At 33.9% G+C, this 22,256-nt stretch overlaps 1 protein-coding gene across 1 annotated transcript in view; it reads left to right on the top strand.

The window, feature by feature from the left end:
- The window catches only part of LOC128984231 (uncharacterized), a 32,591-nt gene extending 13,677 nt beyond the window's left edge, over nucleotides 1–18,914 (top strand). Inside the window, exons 4-6 of the mRNA XM_054403532.1 lie at nucleotides 5,097–5,126; nucleotides 12,961–13,150; nucleotides 18,751–18,914. Coding sequence (XP_054259507.1) covers nucleotides 5,097–5,126; nucleotides 12,961–13,150; nucleotides 18,751–18,914 — 384 coding nt within the window. The remainder of the gene's footprint in view (nucleotides 1–5,096; nucleotides 5,127–12,960; nucleotides 13,151–18,750) is intronic.
- The last annotated feature ends 3,342 nt before the right edge of the window (nucleotides 18,915–22,256 follow it).

Below are 22,256 nucleotides of genomic sequence, written 5' to 3'. Positions count from 1 at the left end.
ATCGTGGAAGTGTTTACCACAAAAGATCCACCAATACGATTTTAATATTTTTTAAAGGTTCTTCCAAAAGAAGAGAAACCAGTTAACATAGTAATAAGAACTCCTATGACGTATGGGAAATATTTTATTCATTGAACGATCAACCATATTTTGTAGCTTATATATGTAGATTTTAATCATTATTGGTTTACACTTATTACTCATTAATCAATGCTAAATGCTCAAAATTTGTAAAATTTCACTCTATGTATCGCAGTTGGATGAATTAGCGTAATCTTGAAACTAACCGTCGATTTCGACGGGTTTCACCTAGTTTTACAATATTCTCCATAAGAATCTATATATTAATTTGAAACTGTTTTTCTTTGTCATAGCTATTTTGAGAGAACGGCTGGGCGTAAAATCTCGGTAGAGGTGTCTAAAGAAAGGTCTTGGTCTGTAGATGAGCCATCAAAAGAGCAACGTGGTAAATTCCCTTGGGGCTCTGCCCCAGTGGCCTTTGAATTCCCATCCCATGTTATTCTTATGGAGGAAAAACTGGGTTTTTGTCCCAGCTAATTTGAGAGAACGGCTGGGCGTAGAAACTTGGTAAGGGTCTCTAAAGAAAGGTCTTGGTCTATAGATGAGATATCAAAAGAGGAACGAGGTAAATTCCCTTGGGGCTCTGCCCCAGAAGCCTTTAAAGTTGCCTCTTCAAATTTGTTTACCATATGCATAATTCTACACTACTTTTTAATGAAACAGCTGTTAATATTTAAATTGTGATTTATTGAATTTTTCAAAATGAAGTACAGTATTTGCAATGGGTTTTTCTTATTTTAAAATCGATTTTATTCTGCATCGTGTCATGTTTTGCAATATAAATTTCTATTACCAAATCAGTGGAAAATCCTAATATTACAGTAACTCTTAAAATTATTTCTTATGGAGTTAACTTATATCTATTGTATGGCTTGGTTTCTGCCTTTTTTTACCACTTCATGGAGATTGTACGTAGGTGATATTCTTTGGCGTATTGCATCTGTAGACGAAACTTGGGTTGGTGAAATTATTACAATGGAAAAAAGCGAGAAATCCTGGACAATTTAATATAGGCTAAAAATAAAACTGAATTAACAATATGCTACATTTCTTGAGCAATCATTGAAATAACCGATTTGCAAACAATAGAAACATAGAAAAAGTCATAGAACACAACCAAGTAGAAGACAAGAAATAATGTTTTTTTCTTTTCATTTATAATCGTTATTGTAGACAACCTAATGCGGCTATGAAAGGGAAAAATTTGTAGAAACACCAAAAAACAAGATCAGCTTTTTGAGAAAAGATAAGATATTTACAAAAGATTTTGATTATATCTAACTGTTGCGTAGATCGTGAGTATTTCCATAATCTTCGTAAGTCACCTGTAATGCTTCGCAATTGCTCGAATTCGAGCAACAGGTACACTAGTCTATATATTAATTTGAAACTGTTTTTCTTTGTCATAGCTAAATTGAGGAAACGGCTGGGCGTAGAAACTTGGTAGAGGTGTCTAAAGAAAGGTCTTGGTCTGTAGATGAGCCATCAAAAGAGAAACGTGGTAAATTCCCTTGGGGCTCTGCCCCAGAAGCCTTTAAAGTTACCTCTTCAAATTTGTTTACCATATGCATAATTCTACACAAATTTTTAATGAAACAGCTGTTAATATTTAAATTGTGATTTATTGAATTTTTCAAAATGAAGTACAGTATTTGCAATGGGTTTTTATGATTTTAAAATCGATTTTATTCTGCATCATGTCATGTTTTGCAATATAATGTTCTGTTACCAAATCCAGTGGAAAATCCTAATATCACAGTAACTCTTAAAATTATTTCTTATGGAGTTAACTTCTATCTATTGGCTTGGTTTCTGCCTTTTTTACCACTTCTTGGAGATTGTACGTAGGTGATATTCTTTGGCGTATTGCATCTGTAAACGAAACTTGGGTTGGTGAAATTATTACAATTTTAAAAAAGCGAGAAATCCTGGACAGTTTGATATAGGCTAAAATTAAACTGAATTAACAATATTCTACATTTCTTGAGCAATCATTGAAATAACCGATTTGCAAACAATGGAAACATAGAAAAAGTCATAGAACACAACCAAGTAGAAGAAAAGAAATACAGTAATTTTGTTTTTTTTTTTTCATTTATAATCGTTATTATAGACATCCTAATGCGGCTATGAGAGGGAAAAATTTGTAGAAACACTAAAAAACAAGATCAGCTTTTTGAGAAAAGACAAGATATTTACAAAAGATTTTGATTATATCTAACTGTTGTGTAGATCGTGAGTATTTCCATAATCTTCGTGAGTCACCTGTAATGCTTCGCAATTGCTCGAATTCGAGCAACAGGTACACTAGTAACATGAGAATTTTAAAATTACAATTTTTTAAATATCCTCTATAACTAATAGACAAACACCTAGTTAATCTAAGCATTCTCTCTGGACAATTTCCTGACCGTTTTAAGATAGCGAAAGTAGTTCCTTTGTATAAATCTGGCACAAAGCAAGAGTTAAACAATTATCGCCCAATATCCCTGTTGAATCTTATGTCTAAGATTTTAGAAAAATGTGTCAAAATACAATTGCACTGTTATTTGGAAGATAATAATTTGTTATCAGAATGCCAGTATGGTTTTAGGAAGAGTAAAAATACTAGTGATGCTCTCTTCGCTATGAATAAATATATTTTGGATTGTAAATGAAAAAGCATTGACCGTGTTCATTGACCTTGCAAAGGCATTTGATTCCATTGATAGAAATATTCTTCTAAATAAAATGGAATGCATCAGAATTCGTGGTTTGGCCCTAAAATGGTTTAGTAGTTATTTGAATAAACGAAGCCAGTTAGTTTCTATTAACAACAATTTTAGCGAGATACGTGAAATAGACTACGGAGTTGTCCAGGGCAGTACGCTGGGACCATCCCTTTTTTTATTTACATAAATAACTATATAAATAGCTGATATTTTAACCAAATCATTGTCACGTGAAAAAATTAATAACTTTGTGACGGACTTGGGACTTAAAGACTCTGATTAAATAATAAAAAAAGATGTTTGATTAAGGGGGAATGTTGAAGATTTTATATAGTATTGATTTACTTAAGTGCTATATAATCAAATATCTTTTTAATGTGTCTTTTTATATCAGCTGCTTGTGATTATTATTATGTTGTTCTAATATGTTCACAGTTTGAAGTGTTAATGTTTTAATATCTTTCCTTTTTACATCAATTATTAATAAAGTATTTTATATATTTTATTCCCTTATTTCATCATAAATACAGTAATAGCTACTTCCCTATAGGGGAATTCGCTAAAAGCTACAAACAGTAAAAAGGATGGAAATTTAATTCACTTTACAGAAATGTAAAATTTTTATTGGGCCATAACACAAATAACGGAGAAAATTTAATTTTTATAAAGGTGGATTATACCTGCTAATTTATTGAATTTGCCAAATTTTTTGTTTTAACTTCAGAAAATTTCATTTTACCCGTTATTTGTATTATGATTCTATAACAATTGTGCATTTTTGTGAAGTGAATTAAATTGCCATCATTTTTGTCGTTTGTAAGATTTGTATCAATCCTATGGTTTTTTAGTTATTAAGCTTTGAAAAATATAAACGGCTACCATTTTGAAATTACACTAAGTAGAAACTTGATGCTTTGCAAAAGAATAGTTATCATACACGTACCAAGTTTGAAGATGGTACCTCAATTGGTTCCAAAGTTATGGGAAGTTATGTAAAAAATACATACTCATCGACAAACGGAAAACAAAGAGATATAGGGCATATGTTTATATGATATTTTTTGTTTGTTTTGACCTAAGGAACATGACCACGGAGTTTCAGGAGAGATTTTCGAAATACTCTGTATAGATAGATAGATAGATAGATAGATAGATAGCTATAGATTTAGATTGATGTTAAAAAATATATATAATAGCATACACTAATGTAATCTTCATACTCACCATGTTGATATTGCCGTCTCTCACGTTTAACTGTTCAAGTTTTCATAATATCGTTTATATACCACCATTATTTAATCAATACAATTTTTCTTAAAAATAGGCCACTTTAATGAATTTAGTGACGCTTTTTTCATTAATGAAGAATTCTTAGAAAATTTTAATTTCGTAGCAAGCGTTCAGCCAGGGACAATTAAGAGTGACACTACTCATTAAGGAAAATGTTCGTTGGCTGAAATATACAAGAAGGTAATCCAGTTATCAACTGCATTTATTGTCTAAATCTGATTGTAATTTTCGTGTAAATCTTTTTACAAAATAGTCCTACACCTGTCATAAATTAAGAAATACAAAAAATGGAAAACATGAAGTTCTTAGTTCCTAAGAAATTTAAGACATGCACTTTCCATTTGTTTAAGGCGTGTACTCCTCAAGAAATTGCACATAATCTATTCATGTAAATGTCAACAATTTTTTTCTGTTCATGAGGATGAAAAATCTTTAATCCAGGTTCTATTACGTTGTTGTAGCCTTTCGTAACGTAGGAAGTCGAAACACGCTCTTGCTTATTTTAAAATGATTGAGTGGAATTGAATGTTGCTGTGATATATGCTGCAGTTGTTTGAGTAGTGCACTCTATGACATAACCTTGAAAAGTTGAAATCGCGCCATCATTAAATGGATGAGATAAAATACCAAATTATGAAAGTTAATAATAATTGGAATTGGAAAGTTCCCTACGATTTGCGAAATCAATTCCAATTGAATTAAATGATCAATGTCATTAATTTGCAGCGAAAAACTGATTGTATTTTTATCTAAAAGATAAATGATTGCGTAAATGAACAAATTCGAACTCTTTAACAGCTCGTTTCTCAACATTTACCCTGACCTTACCTGGCAGGAGAGGTAGGCGAACGGAATTCATAATTGTAAACTTGCGTAGGTGGTTGGACCAAAAATAGCGAACGCGTGGCTCGATGCACCTTAATGTGTTAATTGATATCATTCTCCGTGACGGCTCTACGGATCCGCCAACACATGAAACGGATTTATATAAAACTATGTACCACTGATACTCAGTCTTCCTTCAGACTAACGTTGAAACACGGGGTAAGTAATAAACCACTGGATTTTTAAATAATTCGTTTGGACATTTTGGTACGATTTAAAATAAAATTGGATTGAGAAATAATTTAAGAGGCCCAATCCACTTCTTTATTATAAAATGCATACAAAATTAAAATTGAAAAATTATTTACTGTTTTGCTTAACATACATAATATTCATAGTTGTTGTAACAGCATCAATCACAAAGGTAATTGGAACACATTTCTGAATACAGCATTTCTTCAAATAAATAGTTACCTATATACCTTAACACACTTTTTTTATTTGTTTACTTTACAATTTGTTTTATAATGTGTTGAAAAATAAGTAAATGCCATACAATAAAACAAAGTAACTTTTGAGAATTAAAAATTGCTGTTAAGCACTGTCAACATCAAATTTTTCGATAAATCACTTTACAAAAATCTGAAGGGCAGGTTCAGAATTGATGGCCTCTTAAGTCTGGAAATTATATCCGTGTTGTTTAGTAAGTTCAACGCTAAATGATTTTGATGACATTCTAATTTTGAAATATATCTTTGACTTAAGGTAACGATTTCGTCCTTAACTGTAGGGATCTTAAGGTCTTCATGTAGCGTTCTATTGGTGACATACCAAGGTGCATTAGTTATCTGTCTCAGCATTTTTGATTGGTATCTTTGTATAATTTCGATATTTGAAGTACTCGCCGAGCCCCACAGTTGGACTCCGTATTTGTCCATATTGGTTTCAATATCATTTTATACAGCAATAATTTATTTTCTAGACTTAGTTTTGATTTTCTTCCGATGAGCCAATTTAACTGATTAGATTTTAAATTTAGTTGTTGCCGTTTTCTCCAAATGTGTGTTTGTTAATTTCCTATCTAAATGGATACCTAAGTATTTAACCTCTGTTACTTCAGGAAGTTGGGTGTTGTTTATTGTGACAGGAGGACAAGAATTTCAATTTACAGTAAAAGAAATGTGGACAGATTTAGTTTCATTAATTTTGAATCCCCATGTTTTAAACCAATCAGTAATTATGTTCAGATTTTACTGTAAATTTAGAGAAGCTTGAACTGGATCACGATGAACAGACAAAGTTGCAATATCGTCCGCAAATGTAGCAATTTCTACCAACTCATTTTCTGGGAGGTCTGCTGTGTAGAGAATATACAAAAACGGCCCGAGGACACTTCCTTGAGGAATCCCAGATTCAATTGGATGTAAATAGTCAATGATGTAAGTCAGTGAGGACATCTTGACATTTAGTTTTGAAGGTAGGATTTTAAAATCGTAAAAATTGAACGGGGTAAAAACTTTTTTACTTTAGATAACAAGCTAACATGCCACACCTTATCGAATGCCTGGCTAACATCCAAGAAGGCAGCTGAGTAAAATTTTTAATTTTCCATACATTGACGTATCACGTCAACAACTCGGTGAACCTGTTCTATGGTACTGTGTTTCCGTCTGAAACCAAACTGATGCGTAGGAATCACATCTTCGCCAATTAGGTTCTGTATCCTTTTCAGAAGAAGTTTTTCAAATAACTTAGACATTTCTGGTAAAAGATGTGCTCTTTTGAAATGATCTGGTACATATTCAAGTTTTAACATTGTATTGAATAAAATAGTAAAAAAACATTATTCCTCTTCGTGGAAGCTCTTTAAGTATTTTACCAGTTATGAGGTCGTAACCAGGAGCCTTGTCAGAATGAAGATTGTTGGTGATGATTGATTTTAGTTCTGATGGTTTGAACTTCTGCGATGGGAAGTCAAGTTGTAGTGGAGCATCCAAATATTCAAGTACCTCTTCCTCGTTGTTTACTGCCGCATTTGGTTTGAACACATTCTCAAAGTATTGAGCAAAGGCTTCAGACTTCTCTGTGTTACATTTTGCCCAGCTCCCATCAGATTTTAAAATAGGCGAAATTCGTATCTTTGGGCGCTTCTTTCGCTTCGTAGCTTTCCAGAGGGAATAATCCGTAGCTTTGGAAGTTGATAGAGATTGGGTGTAATTCTCAAACTAGTGATTTTTACATCACATAACAGCCGCTTCAAATTTCGAGATGCCCTATCAAAATTTGCTTTATCAACTGGATTCCTGCTATTTTGCCAGATTCTTCTCGGCCTTATTTTCCCACAATCTTCTGTTTAAAAAAAATAGTGTAACTTAATCCAGGTTTCAACAAATAATGAGGACAGGAGTTGATGTTCTCACAGAATTCTGAATACAAGTTATAAATAAGCCAATAGCGTCTTCTAAATTTGGATTGCTTTATAATTGAATTTTAAAGTTAAATTTCGGTTTACTTCTTGACGAAATAGGTCCCAATTATTGCCCTTGTTGTATAACCTTTGTTGTTTGTATAACCCTTGTTGTTCAGTTGCTTTTTGATGAAAAACACGCGAAACTTGTGAAAACTGATTTGCAATATTATTGGTGAATGGTCAGAGACTTGATTGGATATTAGTGTCGTTTTGATTAATACCTTCTGTTATGAAGAAGTCCAATAAATCAGGAGTTTTCCTCATATCAGTCGGCCAATAAGTAGGTTCACCTGTTGAAATATGATTTAGAGTGTTGTCATTAATTACCCTTAGCAACTGCCGACCTCTTGGTGTGGCCAAGCGTGAACCCCACTCTTGATGCTTGGCATTATAGTCTCCTCCAGCGATGACCTAGTCGCTAGACTAGTAAAAATCTGTCAAAATGTTCATAAGCTATAACATGTCTTGGAGGGCAGTAAATTGCAGAAAGAGTAAGAGGTCCTTGCATGTCTTCAAAAACAATGCTTGAAGCTTGCAGGTATTGTTCCCTAAAACCTGGCATTTCATTATGTTTGATACAGTTTTTAGCCAATATGGCACTACCTCCGTGAGCTGTATTGTCAGGGTTGTTTGTAGAGTTTAAAGTGTAATTTGGAATTTTAAAATTATTTAATGATTATTAAATAAACAATTGAATTTCTTGACTATGCTGAGCCAAGCCATTGGCGTTCCAAAGAGCAATTTTGAGAACAATATTAATTTTAAACGAGAAATGACTGTTGTTAACAGGTTAAGAAGTGAATCTGCTCTGCTTGCTTGGATAGTATACTTTTGAAGCGAGCAAACAAATCTTGAATTATGAATGACAAACCTGCTTCTTGTTCTGCGACTTCGTTATTATGGGAGTCATAAGAAAATCTAAAAATATCAATAAGAAAATTCACATACACGTTTGCTAAAGTTCATCAGCTGAAACTTACATTTTTTTACTGTAACTATTTACAAAACATCAAAATAGCATATAACGAAACGTAGAGCAATAAAGCCCTAATGTTATAAACCTGTGCGGGATCTACATGTAAAACTTACAAAAACTAGAGAATGTCTGGCAGGAATCAGTGTCACAATTCATGGTAATCTTTGTTGTTATCCACGGGCTCCCAGACACTATTGGAATAGTTGATAATAATTAAAAGGATAAAGGGTTCAAAATGCTTCCTGGTCTCCTTTAAAATACTAAACACATACAAGATTTTTAAATAGATTTGTATAGAGATTTTGAATACAAATAATTTAAATCATAAGCTGTATGTGGAAAATATATCGTTTACTGAAAGTTTTGTTTTCCCCTCTCTGGATGGAAACTGGCAATTTCACATGATAGGCTTCGTGATGGTTAGTCTATGGCTATGGCTAAATGCACAAAAGAAAGTTGCTCCTCTCTTAACGATGGAATCGATTTCTTCGCTCCTAATTTAGAGCAACAAAAATACAATCAGCTGTTTTCACTTGCTCTTAATTTACTTTTCCTCAATCCCAATTTCTTACCCATGTCATTTAACAAAAAAATCTCAATTTGATAATTCCTGTACAATTTAAAACTAATAAAAAATGTTTGACATTAGTCTTAAGGGTTGCCATTTTGGTTATGAGATAACAAAGTAGATGTAAACAAAGAATTATATGCATATTACCATATTAACATCTATTCTTCTATATATATAATACGCTAAGCCGATTTTTGTGAACAGAACTCCTCCCTCATTTTTGGACCGATTTTAATGGTTAAAAAGTCAAAATAATGGCCCTGATCTGTAGTTTTGCAAAGTGTTTTTCATTTTTTGAAATCTTTATTAGTTTGGGCAGGATCATCCATCAAAGTTGGGTTTTCTCCCATAAGATTAACATGGGGGAATTCAAATATTTAATTTGAAACTTTGTCTCCACTAATTTGAGAGAACGGCTGGGCGTAGAAACTTGGTAGAGGTGTCCAAAGAAAGGTCTTAGTCTCTAGATGAGTTATCAAAAGAAAAACAAATTGAATCCCGTTAGGGCTCTGCCCCAGAAGCCCTTAAAGATCCCTCCACAGATTTGTTTACATTTTGATGATGTGGATAATACTTTTGAATTAAACAGTTGTTAATTCTTAAATTGTATTTTAAACAACATACGTTTATTGGGAGTTATTGAGTTATTGAAAATACCAAAAGAAGTATTTTCAATGATATTTACTTATTTTAAAATTTATTTTCTTCTGTATCATGTCATGTTTTGCAATATAACCTTCCAATACGAAATCAGTTGACAATCATTTTATAGCAACAACTCTTACATTCTTTTTGAACTAGGCCTATTTTATATCTATTGTACGGGTTGGTGTCTGCCTTTATTACCACTTTTGCCTATATTTTTTCATATTATTCTAGACAGATCATCATAGGTTCATGAGATTATTGTCATAGATGTTTTTAATCATTGGAAAAGTCTTTGATTGTGTAATACAATACAAAGTAATACAAGTGCAGAAGGGCGCGTTGTCCATATGAGACGTGTCCATATTTTATTAAATTAATATTAGTGTACAGCAACTGGAATATTTATGTAGAAATATGTGCATGATTTAAAAATTCATTAAACTGTAAAACTGCAATTTACTTCAGACTTTTCAGAGAGGTTACTTCGATGTATTCATTCCGTTTATTAAAAACATAATAAGGGTATGTATACAAATAAGAACTTCAACTTTTAGAGAGCCTTTGAATGTTATTAGACTAACGAAGAGGATTCTGCATGTTAACTATCGCTACTCAGCAACAAAAACCATTTAATTTATCTTTCAAAAATAAATTATGAAGTGGACAGAGCAGCAGCCTAAAAATACTATGTAACTTACTTATACAGTTACAAAATGCCCAAACTCGCTTTTATAATTCGGCTTATATGTCCCCAACAGATTAATTATCTGTAGAAGAAGTTCATTGAGCTCTTATCGTGTCTAATAACATCCAAACACAGAAACCTTGCCTAGAATGGTACCGGTACCTATCTTTGACAAATTATTTGCAGTAGCCTATATTACACCCGTGGTCCACTAGGTTGGTAATATTATTGAAAATAACATGACATTTTGGCTGTAAAAATGGCACAAAGAGTAAATACTATTTAAGCAGGTACAGTACTGTCATGACAGAAAGGTCATATTCCTTTATACTAGATCACATCATCCTTTATAAGATACGTTGATTAACAATGCATTTAAACGGCAATATTTACGTAACAGCCTATTTAGAGTATTCTTTACTTTTTGGAAATGCCACTTTGCTATGTCATTTGCATTATTTTTTGCCAATGTAGCCCCACGCCCATATAAACGAAGAGGCCCCTAACCGTCGATTTCGACGGGTTTCTCCTAGTAAAATTATATTACCAAACTAATAGAAGATTTAAATACAGTACAAAGGAAAAAACCTTCGGGTGGAAACAATGGATCAAAGAACATACAGGAAGTATAACAGGGCATTAAGAAAATACCACTTATTAAAAAGTAACAGTATTTTACTGATTTTTTAATTTAATCCAAACTAGAACCAGAACAAATTATTTATGTCAGCTATTTTAACCTACTAAAGGATCACGAACCTTTGATAAACCCGTAAACCGCACACCTATCAACCGCGCGCTTAAATGAAAGTCTTGATGTGAAACTTCCCCGAAAAATATAAGTTTTCCTAAGGGCACAAACATCAATTAATCTGCCATTTGAATCTTTGAAAGGCTGCCATTTTTTATCCAGCTGATATTTTGAGCTCAAATTTTCGACATTGTATTATATTTAATAAAGACCTTTAATGTGATGTGCATATGCTTACAGTTGGATTTTTTTAGCTAGAAGCGGTTAAGGTGTGGTGGAATATCTTTGATGGATTTGGCTGTAGTGCGATCATGTGTTTTAGGCTACTGCATTTTATAAACCAAACTCGAATCTTGCTTCCTTGGCCAATCGTATAATGTTATCCTGTTTGTACGAGGTGAACTTATCTGATTAGTGATTGCATTTATGAACTATCAGCAGTTCTAAACAGTTCTTTGATATGAATGTTTCTATATGCTAATATCAACGTGTATATGTTGGCCGTGCCGCTGGTGCTGGCTGTTCTAGACAGTTCTTTGATATAAATGTTTCTATATCCTAATATCAATGTGTAGATGTTGGCCGTGCCGCTGGTGCTGGCTGTTCTAGACAGTTCTTTGATATAAATGTTTCTATATCCTAATATCAATGTGTAGATGTTGGCCGTGCCGCTGGTGCTGGCTGTTCTAGACTGGTCTTTGATATAAATGTTTCTATATCCTAATATCAATGTGTAGATGTTGGCCGTGCCGCTGGTGCTGGCTGTTCTAGACTGGTCTTTGATATAAATGTTTCTATATCCTAATATCAATGTGTAGATGTTGGCCGTGCCGCTGGTGCTGGCTGTTCTAGACAGTTCTTTGATATGAATGTTTCTATATCCTAATATCAATGTGTAGATGTTGGCCGTGCCGCTGGTGCTGGCTGTTCTAGACAGTTCATTGATATGAATGTTTCTATATCCTAATATCAATGTGTAGATGTTGGCCGTGCCGCTGGTGCTGGCTGTTCTAGACAGTTCTTTGATATGAATGTTTCTATATCCTAATATCAATGTGTAGATGTTGGCCGTGCCGCTGGTGCTGGCTGTTCTAGACAGTTCTTTGATATGAATGTTTCTATATCCTAATATCAATGTGTAGATGTTGGCCGTGCCGCTGGTGCTGGCTGTTCTAGACAGTTCTTTGATATGAATGTTTCTATATCCTAATATCAATGTGTAGATGTTGGCCGTGCCGCTGATGCTGGCTGTTCTAGACTGGTCTTTGATATGAATGTTTCTATATCCTAATATCAATGTGTAGATGTTGGCCGTGCCGCTGGTGCTGGCTGTTCTAGACAGTTCTTTGATATGAATGTTTCTATATCCTAATATCAATGTGTAGATGTTGGCCATGCCGCTGATGCTGGCTGTTCTAGACAGTTCTTTGATATGAATGTTTCTATATCCTAATATCAATGTGTAGATGTTGGCCATGCCGCTGATGCTGGCTGTTCTAGACAGTTCTTTGATATGAATGCTTCTATATCCTAATATCAATGTGTAGATGTTGGCCGTGCCGCTGGTGCTGGCTGTTCTAGACAGTTCTTTGATATGAATGTTTCTATATGCTAATATCAATGTGTAGATGTTGGCCGTGCCGCTGATGCTGGCTGTTCTAGACTGGTCTTTGATATGAATGTTTCTTTATGCTAATATCAATGTGTAGATGTTGGCCGTGCCGCTGGTGCTGGCTGTTCTAAACAGTTCTTTGATATGAATGTTTCTTTATGCTAATATCAATGTGTAGATGTTGGCCGTGCCGCTGGTGCTGGCTGTTCTAAACAGTTCTTTGATATGAATGTTTCTTTATGCTAATATCAATGTGTAGATGTTGGCCGTGCCGCTGGTGCTGGCTGTTCTAAACAGTTCTTTGATATGAATGTTTCTATATGCTAATATCAATGTGTAGATGTTGGCCGTGCCGCTGGTGCTGGCTGTTCTACACAGTTCTTTCTCTGAGTCAGCGCAGACCTCTACACTTTCTGCAGCGTCTGCACCCTTGCGTCTTTGTGGTAGTGCCTTGGTAAACACGTTGGAACTTGTCTGCGAAACCTACAACAAGAGATCATCACCATTAGATTTCGATAGTAATGCTTTAGGTAGGTATAGTGTGCTTGAATAAACTCACAAAGTCATCCATTACTTTAAAGATGTGAGCACTATTTTATTTGAAAGGGAATAGTGCAGGCATAACTAGTCCACTACAGCATGCTGCTATAATTACTGTATTGCTATAATGTAGATAATAGCAAAGTGTTCCGAAATATTTTGGAAAGTGTTTTGAGAATAGATCTTTAACACTTTCCATAATATTTAATATTTCAATCTTATATTAAGAAGGTCAAAACACATTTCAGTCAAAATAATGCAAACATTATGGAACATATTAGTCGTGTAAATATTGTCATGAGAACCAATAGATGTAACTATCTCTTATCAATAGTTGAACCCTTGACGGACCTCAGACAGGGTTCTAAGTATAGCTCCAAACGTGGACAAACTTACCATTCATTTGTCAGTCTTCTGGGTGTGCTATGTTCAATCTTGTAAGCTTACCTAGTTCATCCAGCTTATTCATCTTACGTCGATTTCAAAATGATGTATGAAAGTATTAGGTTCCTATCATTCAAATAAAAATATCATTTAAAGAAAAAAAACAAACAGTTGCGATTATTTGTTTACAATCAAGCCAGCCGAGTCATTTTCGCGAATTTCACTATGGAAGTAGCTATTACAGGGCTATTAACTAGGTGACACGGTAAGACCTGGACACGGGACCGATAAACATTTTCATTTTGATGCACCTAGAGGCCAATAACACTATTCGTTGAAGTTTATATACTGGGTGTCCCATAATAGATCCCCCTGGTGTACTTTTGAACGGTATACATATATGTATGGTATATATGGTATATATGTGTGGTATATATGTATGCATGGTATATATTCAAACAAGCTTCGATACACTTTACTAGGGTAATGTAAAGTACTTTACTTTAAATAAATAAAAAGGTCTTTATTTATCAAGCGTTTCTCAGTACAACTACTGCTTCTCAAAACAACTTTCGTCAATAACAATATTAAACTAACAAACAAATAAATAGACCAATAACAACACAGAAACAAGACAATATAACTAACAATAATTTACCATCACTGTACAATTCTTTGATCTTAATTCATAAATTATGACAACGCGTATTTTTTATGCCAGAGGGGAGGTCGTTGTACAGTTTTGGGCCGAAGTACGAGAAGCTTCGCCTTCCAAACTCAAGCCTCACACTTGGAAAGTGAAGCTTTCATGGCAAATACTGCGCTCAGAGACCTCCTCCTGGAAAGGCAGCCTCTCAAGGAGGTACTGTGGCTCCTGTAGGACAAGACCCTTGTGCACCATGCAACACGTCATGGTCCTACAAACAGTGTCTACTGTTATCATCCCCGCTACAGCTCTGGCTCTGAAGGGAGAGATATGTTCAAATTTTCTGAGGCAAAATATGAAGCGAATAGCAGAATTTGGCAGAACTTTCATAACAGCATAGTTTTACCGTTTTACTCAAAAAAAACACGGGTAACGGACCAATACCACGGACGGAATGTCTGGTTCAAGGATTGAGACAGAAGAAGTAAAATTGTAATGATTCTAAACACTAATCAGCTGTTCAGGCCAACTTAATTGTTGAGTTGTGTAATTTAGTGTTTGGTACAATGTTTCGTAGCATCACTGCCAGTGGTAATGAGAGGTTATAAACGAAAACATAACATCTCTTAGAAGTTATAAGTAGGGATTTTTAGTAATTAAAACACTGTCGTAGGTAAAGTAGAGTACGCAGCTCGCGTAAAAAGTGTTACTCGACAAGGCTCGTACCTACCTTAAATTTTCTACTCGTGTTGTTAACACTATCTTTACGCAATCGTCGCGTAAACTACTATTTTGGTGGTATTTTGAAATTCACCCCACCCCAATTGGGGTTGCTAGGGGTAACTTACAATTTTTAAACGGCAACCCATATCAAGTAGCACATCATTTTAAAGAGCTTCAAGAAAGAAAATTAATGCCACAAATCCGACTTTGATATGACGAATAAAATAAAAGTTATGGCAAGAAATTTGAGACTTTAATTTAACTGGAACTTGACATTCCATCACTTTTATTTTTGTCGTGGATGTAAATTTTTAAATGACCTTCAGTACACGTGATCATGATCGCACTTTTTAACATGATTTTGAATTTTATTCCCCACACGGTTGGTATTAACAAAATCAAACCCCCACCAGCAATCTATATATATAATTCCGTAAGTCAAATTTTTGTAAAGAAATTGTGAGTGACTGGATGGCCGTAGAAGGATGGGAGGGGTCTTATTTTAAAGGTCTTGACGTGAATTTTGAGGGAAAACTATTCATTTTTCTTATTTTTTTTACCATAAATTCGCAACAGAATAAAACTTTTCCCATTAAAACAACATGGGGTTTAATTTGTTTACATATTTTGAAATTAAAACAGCTGTGCCACAGATTTGAAAACAGTGATCAATACACGCATTTGGTTTACTTTTCGCCAGTCAACTATGAAATGTATACTATAATAAAACTGAAATATTGAAGATTAGTCGGAAAAACGTCTGCATTCTTTGTTTATATTTAAATCATATACTCAAGTTTCATTTTTTCATGCTTTTACGTTATTGTCGTGTTAAAGGAATAAACGACATAGAATAAATATTCTGTATAAATAATCAAAGAGTCGAAATTAAATCTAACTTCTGTTTTGTTTTTATTTTTAAATCATATGTTCAAGTTTATTTTAAATTATGTTGTTTTCTTTATATTTCTACACATTTTAAGGTTAAGGTTGTGTAAATATATACAACTAAAATAACCTATAAATGTTATTGGTTCTAAAATGGTGTATTTGCATTCCTTCGTAAGTAATTTTTTTTAGTGCAGTGAATATACAACGTAGAGTAATCATATTCGATCATACTTTTATAAAATCACCAGGGATTCAAGATGTTTTGGTATGTAGGCTGCTGGATATATATTTTTTTCATTATAAGTACTGTAATTAATATGAACGCCAGGGGAATACCACAAAGGCGGGGAACTGTTCATAGGAATGACAGTGCGCGTAGGAGAGCAAGAGTAGATAACGACGAACTTAGTCAAGATATGTTACAACCCCTTTTTAGGAGACCCATGGTAGACGAGAGAAATGTAAAGATCCATGATGCAGGATTACTGGACCAAGAGTGCATTTAATGTAGTGCTCTTCATTTTAGAGAAGAACTAACGAATAATCATTTTATGACATGTTGCCATAACGGACTTATTAACCTTCCTCAGTCAAAAACTAATGTAGAACTTAAAAGTTTGTTTGAAGAGAGCCCAAAACTGTATAAATTCATTCGACAATGCAACAGTGCGATGGCTTTTGCTTATTTTTCAACCAGTAAGAAAGATATTCCAGGAAAAGGACCATACTGTTTCAAAATTCAAGGACAGATTAATCGTTCAATCTCAAATTTAAGGACAGATTTATCGTTCAATCTCAGATTTGCTACCTCAACATGATGAAGACCCCGTGTATGGCCAATTGTACATTATTGACACATCAACAGCAACAGAAATTTGTCAAAGGCGTCGAGAAAATAGTGACTTAAAACCTGAAATATTGTCAAAACTATATAGCTGAAATTCTATTAGAAAATCCATTTGCACAAATTTACAAAAGAGCTTCGGAAGAAATGGTTGTACAAGGTGACAGTGAATTAGAACTTAGGTTTGTAGACAAGATAAATATGGATCGTCGTAGGTATAATAAGCCTACTGAAGATGAAATTGCAGGCGTCTTCAATTCATCTGAAGGCGAACCTCCAATGATTTTTTAAAATTCCAAACAGGGAAGCTTTTATTTATCCTCATTAACCACAAGACCAAAGCTACCTTAGTACACCAGTATTTATTCACAAACAATGATATGTTTGCTGCCTTTTCAAGTTAAACCACTGGAGTGATTCAAATTATTTATTGAAAATGACATCAACAAAAGCAAACAAAGAAGAACAACAAACTGGTTTTTACACAAAAGATATGGTGTAGGGATGCCTATTCTGACACATAGATAATGTTATTCTGAGTTTGTTTAAATACCGGTATATTGCAAAAAGTGTTTTACATTTGAGCTTTTTAGGGACTTATGTCCCTACAAGCCACTAGTATTGTATATTTACTGAAATAAACAGTTGCATAAACATTTTCTAAACAGCTATTGGACATTGGGAATGGCAAAATTGAAATAGACCAAACCACAAAAGAGTTTTCGTTTTCTTCAAACTTCTGTATACTGCAACCAAAATTCAATATGTTGTAGAAAATTCATTCCCAGACTTATCAACCAGTTTCAAAGATCCAGATTGGATTTGCGAACGTGTAATTTTGGCCCCTAAAATGATTATGTTAACAAGCTAAATCAACGAACTCAATTGAAATTGCCGGGAGAGTTAGTAGAATAACACATTAATGGATGAGGAAAAAGTTGTCAACCATCCCATTGAATTTCTAAACTCAAAAGAGCCACCAGGAATGCCACCACACTTACTGTCGAGAAGGAACTCCAATAATACTAATGCGAAACTTAAATTCACTCAAGCTGTGCAACGGAACCAGACTGACGATTTAAAACATTACACGAAACTCGATCGAATCAACAAATATCAGTGGCAAGTTCAAAGAGGAAATAGTCTTAATCCCAATAATACCGATTATTTCATCCGAATTACTCTTTGAATTCAAGCGACTACAATTCACTTTGCGTCTTGATTTCGCAATCACCATTGATAAGGCACAACGGTTATCGCCGGTTTAAATGTTAAATACACCCCGCCGCAGCAAACCGGCCGACCAAGCGAATTTCCATGTGTATTAAATAGTTTTTAATTAAATGTATTTTTAAAAAATTGGGTTTAATGAGTACCTAGGTTGGCTGCTACAAGGAAACTAATAAAGAGTATTTTTTAGTAAAATATCAATAGGCTGTTAAAATTTGTTTTTCAAATTTTTTAACGTCAAAACACAAAATTTTCCAATCTCTCTCTAGGCCATTTTAAAGAGCTTAAATAAACAAATAATTTAGTACAGTATGTCAAAGTGTTTTTGTACGGTTATTGGTTAACGAAGAAAATTAAAGAAATTGTAAATTAAAAATTTCCATGTTATTTTTATGGAGAATATTGTAAAATATGTAGTAGTTTGCTTGTTTATGGATATATTTTGATCAAACTTAGAATTTTTTATACTAAACTATTAATATTTTACTAAAAAAACACACTATTAGATTCCTTGTAGCAGCAAACCTAGGTACTCGTTAAACCTAATGTTATTTAAATAGATTGAATTGAAAATCGATTCAGAAAAATGGATATTCGCTCAGTCGGCAGGATTGCTGCGACGGGGGTTAAATTTGTTATGTCATGGTCCTTTTAACTCTAAACCAAATTGTACATCCCCTAATGCTGTAAAAATTACGATTCAAAGCTTATCGCAATTTTGGTGATTTTTCCCTTAAAATACCATAGCTACTCTCACAGCTTATCTAATACAAGGGTTGTTAGTAAGCTAATAGGTCAGTTTTGTTATTAAGTTTATTTGTGTTTATGATTCCTACCGTAGACCAATCATTGTTATGTTATATTTTGTGTAGCAGACGACGAGGAGCCAGTAGGTGTGTTCCGCCCCCGCAGGTCGGCGCTGCGGCTCGTCCCCAGGAGCTTCACCAGGCACAGGCGAGGGGTTGTCGACGAGTGTTGTCACAACTCCTGCACCATCGAGGAGCTTGCTACTTACTGCAAGGTATCCAGGATCTAGCGCCGCGCCGGAGTTATGCGTTAGTCCTCTTGTAACATTGTACACACCGAAACTCATTTGTAAATACAAAAATATTTATGAGAATGCTCATTATTTATTTCCCTTTAGAGTGTGCGAAAGATATGTAAAACTAGACGATGTCCAGACGGATAAAATCAAGTCAGAAAAGTATCTTTCCCACCCTACGTTCTGAAGCAAATGCTATTCTTTCGATGATCTGTAAATCAGAAACTAACTATCGTAAACACATAGTGTATGCAGCCTGTCAGTGCCATCATTTAACCAAATCCTTGTGGGGGGAGACATGGGGGAATGGAATATCCCCTACCAAAAAGGGGGGGGGGCACTTTTGAAACAAAAGAAGAAGGGGTTAAGCTTATTTTAAATGTAAAAAGTAATGACAGCATACTGTATTCTTTTCTCTAACCTAGGGACCAAATGACGCCTCTGCAGCCTGTGTTGATAGTTTGTTACTATTTGTTTAACATGTCATTTGAACACAATCCTAGTCTCACCCCCTTCCCCTCAGTACACCTTTTCACAATGTTTATAAAACAAATGATCATAATACTTCATTTAGAAGTTTTTTTGGTTGTAACGTTTCACATTTCAACACAAGAATGTTTACTCTGTAATAGCAAAAGTTGAATACAGTTTACTGTTACAAATGCCAGAATAGCTGTAGGAAATGATTATTTTAATATCTATCTATCTATATATTAATAGGCAAGCATGTTTGATGTTTCTTTAAAACATTTTTTCTCATTTCGTGTGTATCGCAGGGAAAATCTACGCATACTGTTAGAATGATATTTTCCTGTAGATGTGCAGAATCCCTTTAAAAATTTTAATAGGCTCAAATATAAGCACAAAAAATGAACTTGAAATTAAAAAAAATTAACATGGGCATTATGGGTTGCTATGCTGGTGACGAAATAACAACGAAATATAAACAACAAATGGAAGAAATTACAATCACATGTCTTATTTACATCATGGGGTGAAAATAGAGACGCTACCTTTGACCACAGCTAGACATTCCATTCCCATGTTAGTTGTTGTTGTTGTCGTCAGTTTTTTAATTGATGTGAGCCACCAAAAGATTGCGCTGATCTAATTGACTAATTTCTGTCGAATGTCGATGTTTTTTTTTACCAAGTCAAACTTATGGAATGACTTGTTATAGCAACTGTTATGACCCATCAACTTTGTCAGCAACAAAATAAGGTAGAAAATAAAATTTCAGACACACATTATGTGACTAGCTCACACAACTACAAGTAAAAAAAAAATGGAGACGGCTGGTCCATATAGATGGGATGTCTACTTCAGTATCCAATAGTCAATGCTTGCATATTACATATTTTTGGTCGAATTTTCGACCACTGGACGACCACTAGTACTTATTTAATACGCAAGCAGGTTTTTTGTGACAATTACTCATCCGAAACTACTGAACCGATTGACATGTTTTTGTTGTCATTGGAAAGTGCTAACGTGAAGTTGTGCAGGAAACTTTCTTTTTAGGGAAATAGTTAGAAAGTGAGGATTTTTTCATTATCAGCAAGTTTGGTTGGTTTGGTTCGGTTATGACAGTTTAATTTTATTATTAAGTCATTATAAAATTTTAATCGAGCAATTTCTTGTTTTATTTAATGAACAGAATTATTTTTTCTATTAATAAACTTTTGTTATATTATTTCATTATCAGCAAGTTTGGTTAGTTCGGTTAGGTTATGATAGTAATTTTATAATAAAAAAAATATAAAATTGAATTTGAGGCATTTATAATTTTATTTTATAAACAGAACAATTTTTGCGATTAGAAAACCTTCATTGCCAAAATGCTCTCTACTACAGCGCTGTTCACGGAGGAATTTTGAGCTAATGCCTCAATCGTACCTCCCCTAAGTCAGACCCGTCAAAGTAGGATTTATGCTTCGGTTATGTTTATGTTTTTAATTTAATAAATAATTTTTGATAGTGTGTGAATAAGGAGTTTTATTTTTTAAGTGCATAATACATTACTTATTGATTTTATTTTTTCCAAAATGTTTATAAAAGCCTATTGTATCTGTATGGTTTATTTTCCAAAAAATAATATCTGGGAAACGAAAGTTGCCAGTTAATATTTTAAGTTAATATCGAAGCGGGAATAGTTCAATATGTATCCTCGGAGCTGTGTAGCTTAATTTGTGTGCAATTTGAGCCCAGTCGGTTCAGTAGTTTTTTAAATGAGCTCATACAAACACACAGACAGACAGACACCACCTCTTCTTTAAAATATATAGTATAGATATAATCATATACACACACACACACACACACAATCACAATAGGTAGTATAGATAGTTAGATATAATCATATAACGTCAGTTGTTGCCATCTATATTATATTTATTTCAACTCTGTGGAGCAGCTCAGGTCCTATAGTTTACTTCTTATATCGAACGCAGAAGCTATGATCGATTCCTTTTCGATGCTCTACTAAAATGAACACCTCCCTGTTGTAATTACTACGCCCTCTTGCCCTTTTTATAAGATGAAAAGTTGACCGTGATGTCTCCTTGAGCGTCCTCCCACCAACAGTCACTTCAATTTCCACGTCCACTCAAGGGAGAATTTCTATTATGTACAATTTGCATTCAATTCACCCCGATATCTAAACAGCGTAAACCTTGAGATCATTAATCATTATCATTAAAGTAAACTAGTGGCTTGTAGGGACAGAACTCTCTAAAACACTAAAATATATAACAAATTATTGTAATATTTAAACAAACTAGAATCAAATTATCTATGTGTCAGGATAGATTCCCCTGTACACCATATCTTTTGTCTGAATAATATAGTTTCTTTGTTTGCTTTGGTTGATGATATTTTCAATAAATAATTTGATTTCTTACAGAGTTTTAAATCTGCTAAAGGCGACAAAATTGATTATGAGTAATACTATAAGGTGGCTTTGGTCTTGATTTAACTGATAGAATATGTGGATTAAATGTATTCCTAAGTTTCGTTATGTCAGACTGAGATGTAAAATTGTAGCTTTCATGAACTTATAGTTTGAAATAAACGTCAACTAAGTGGTTGAATGGTGATGGATATTTTCCCTTTTCAAACAACACAACAACACGTTTCAGTGTTTATCTAGTCCACGTCAATGTCTATATCTAGCGTTGTATCTAGTGTTGACTCAGTTATTGAGATGAACTGTCAACAAATAACATTTTATACAGGAATATACCAAGGGATTGGATGGTTAGGATACGAGCATTGATGATTGAATCTACTTTTGTGGAAAGGGATTTTTAATATTGAGTCAGTTCTCCTTGTCAACGA

Source organism: Macrosteles quadrilineatus, unplaced genomic scaffold (genome assembly GCF_028750875.1).
Source record: "Macrosteles quadrilineatus isolate MER2022 unplaced genomic scaffold, UCM_ALF_1.0 Scaffold_2__2_contigs__length_208266976, whole genome shotgun sequence".
Lineage (NCBI taxonomy): Eukaryota > Metazoa > Arthropoda > Insecta > Hemiptera > Cicadellidae > Macrosteles > Macrosteles quadrilineatus.
The sequence above is the reverse complement of the archived record's forward strand: the minus strand, read 5'-3'. Positions and strand labels throughout refer to the sequence as shown.